Source organism: Antrostomus carolinensis, unplaced genomic scaffold, assembly GCF_000700745.2.
Source record: "Antrostomus carolinensis isolate BGI_N321 unplaced genomic scaffold, ASM70074v2 scaffold39428, whole genome shotgun sequence".
Lineage (NCBI taxonomy): Eukaryota > Metazoa > Chordata > Aves > Caprimulgiformes > Caprimulgidae > Antrostomus > Antrostomus carolinensis.
This window is the reverse complement of record NW_010331624.1, coordinates 9050-12072: the sequence shown is the minus strand read 5'-3', so window position 1 is coordinate 12072 and position 3023 is coordinate 9050. Positions and strand designations below refer to the sequence as shown.

The 3023-nt window shown below is 38.8% G+C and overlaps 1 protein-coding gene across 1 annotated transcript in view; it reads right to left on the bottom strand.

Moving 5' to 3' along the window:
* The window catches only part of LAPTM4A (lysosomal protein transmembrane 4 alpha), a gene marked incomplete at its 5' end in the record, with an annotated part of 6552 nt that overhangs the window by 973 nt on the left and 2556 nt on the right, over positions 1-3023 (bottom strand). Inside the window, 3 exons of the mRNA XM_010173267.2 lie at positions 325-423; positions 1797-1892; positions 2944-3023. The exon at positions 2944-3023 is cut by the window's right edge and continues 80 nt beyond it. Of these exons, the coding sequence (XP_010171569.2) occupies positions 325-423; positions 1797-1892; positions 2944-3023 (275 nt within the window). The remainder of the gene's footprint in view (positions 1-324; positions 424-1796; positions 1893-2943) is intronic.

Sequence of the window (3023 nt, the reverse complement as noted above, 5' to 3'; positions counted from 1 at the left end):
GAACCTAACCCTAGGTCACTCATCCCACCCCACTGCCTCTTGGCTTTGCAAAGCAGCAAGAAGATTTTGACTGGTGCTACCAGAAAGCTTCACTCTACTACAAGAAAAACATTCAAAGCCTCTTCTCTACAAAATGTCCTACTTTAGGCACTATAAGAACGTAACTAAGAAATAACCCACCATAGCATTAGCTGCTTTAACTTTTTACATCTTTCCAGTCTTTGCTTAGGAAGCTGGACGAGGTTTGTAAACATATATGGATATGGTCGTTTTCTACTTCAAAATTAAATGATGCTGGTTCATTTTATCTCAAAAAGGTTTTACCTGTGGAGGAGCTTCAAAAGCAGGGTACACAGCTATCTCTGGCAAATTTCTGTTGCTGATGTATTTATAGCAGTTCCATACACAGTTAATTAGATATGCCTGAAAGAAAGGAGATCTCTCTTTTTAACGAGCTCGTATACATTAGCTGATTCAGAAACTAGATGCTGGATTACATGCATGTGACAAAAAAGAGCATAAATCAACTTAGTCTACACATATCACTGGCTATTTCATAGCTTTAGCCACATACCTGTGTTGTTCCTCATTTTGCTTTGCTACCATAGTGACTCACAGAGGATGAACCACACAGGTTTTAGCAAAAGAATACACAGATCCATTCAACTAATCTCTCTATCTGCCTCAGCAGTGCTAATCAAATTAATCCCCAACTGGCTTATGCTTCTGTGATCTCAGTCTAAGCTCGCCAGGAGGAAGAGGAGGACAGGCCAACAGCACAATCCCACTCATGCCCGAGTTAGCATTACTATTTGTCCAACTACCAGTGTGAAGGAGAAGGCAAAAACACACAACTGGGGTGGCAAGGAGAAGCCTGTATAGCAAAGCAGCATGGACTCTGAGTCAACATTAACTGCTGTAGGAAGACACACTATCTATCATGCTCTGATGAGGATTAGATTTTTTTTTAAATTAATACCCTGTATAACACTAATTGCTTTGCTTTTTTCACTGGCAGGCTAGCACATGGCTACACACAAGGTACTGAATTTCCCAGTCAATACAAAATATCATCTACTGTACTAGGCTTATGTTCCCTGCAGTCAGATACTCCTCTTGGAGAAAATAAAGAAAATGAGTAAAATGCTTTTTCATTACTTCATTTTTTTCTTAAATTCAATCTGAATGCAATAAAGGAATATTTTTGTGGCCAATGTATATTATCAACTCATTTATCTAATATGCTTTGTCTGCAGAACAGGTTTTGTAATTCAAATGAATGTCTCTATATTTACATCTTCAAAAAGAAAATAACTAGTAGTATCAGCCCTGAGTAGGGAGAAAGATGCAGCTCTGAATTAACCTATGCATTTCCTCCTTCCAGAACATGGTCTCTGCTTTGTTAGGCACAGTGAGAGATTTTTAAAGTTTTGTTTAGAAAACTGGTATGCAGTAACTCAATATTGTTTCACTACCATCTTAATTACAAATATCAAATTTATCTCCACGCATACAAAAAAAGATGGTATTTGAAGTCTTGCATTCCTGTTTTTCCTGCTTCCTACCTAGGAAGGGCAGAGCCACATAAACACGCCCCATTGCATACAAGTTTGTTGAAGATGTCAGTACACAAAATGTAAGTCATACCATAACTGAACATCCTAACAGTTCTGCTCAAATAACTCAGCATTAAGAAGTCAGTTGAGTTCTTGATTCAGCACTTAAAATTAACTCAGATTGACAGCATCTTAATATAGTAACTCATGAAACAGACATATGCTTAAGTTTTAACTTACCTTTAAAATGATAAATAAAGCAAAGAACACCAGAACAATAAACAAGAGACAGCTGGAGTCCAAGGCAAGGAGATCATCTTTGTAAGGGAAATCCGGCTAGTTAAAAGAAACAGGGAAGGGAGAGAAATGAAGGAGATAAGCACAAGCACTGCACAGTCACAAATACTGCAGAACATCATCCAAAGTTCACACCAAATTAAACTGCCCATGTCCCTGGTCACTTCCTCAATCTCATGCTAATACAGATTTTGTACTTACACAGCATTTGTACTTACAGTCCTCTACTTGATAACTCTTTTAATGACTTAAGTATTAATTACATCCTGAGAATCCAGCCAGTAACATACATGTGTGCAGAGCAGAAAGAAAAAAAGTTGTCCCTAAATTTCAAAGCCAAAACAGAACTTCTGCAGATTACAGACTCTTCTCTCTCCCTGGCCACAGTAACAAAGCCTCTCTCCAACACCAATCCTTTTTTTTTGTTTGTTTGTTTATTTCTGTTTTAAAAGGACTTTTTTTAACATTTACTTGAACAGATCTAAACACCAGCCAGAAAGAGCTTGTGATCCCTGTTAACTGACAGTTTATTCTATCCATTGAGTCTTCTTGCAGTTGAAACACAGGCAGTGCTAATGACAACTCCATTACCGTTTCCTTAGAAGGTACCGATGCAAAATGAGAAGAGCCATACAGAATGTAAAAAGGAACCCTCAGAATCCCAGATGCCATCCCATAATGCTGTAGGACCCTACATCAAATGTATCCTTTCCTGTACTCTTCTTCCCCTTCCCCCACCAAATAAGGGTCAACACATTTTTCATCTGCAGTAGCAAACCTGCCACAGCACCTCATTGCTTAAAGGGTTGGGAACATCTTTGTTTTGAGAGCAAACGCAGCAGAGAGTTTAAACAACAACTCCTGTCACAGTTATTTCTTTACTCTCCCTGGCTTTCCTTTTAGGGAGCAATGACATCTTTGGCCCTTCCACCTCTGACAAGCTCTCATCCTCATAACCACCCCAGCAGTCACCCCCCATGGCTGCTGAATTCCTTTCATGGAAAGGTAACTACAGCTCAGTCATTTATCCAATTAAACCAAAGTTTAATTTCAAATGTAAAATATCAATTTGAAGGGAACAAACACTTACCAACTGATCCAGGTAATCCTTGATTCTGGGCAAGTAGGTTAGAGAACTGATGGCAACCAGACAACTGAGCACAAAGTCAA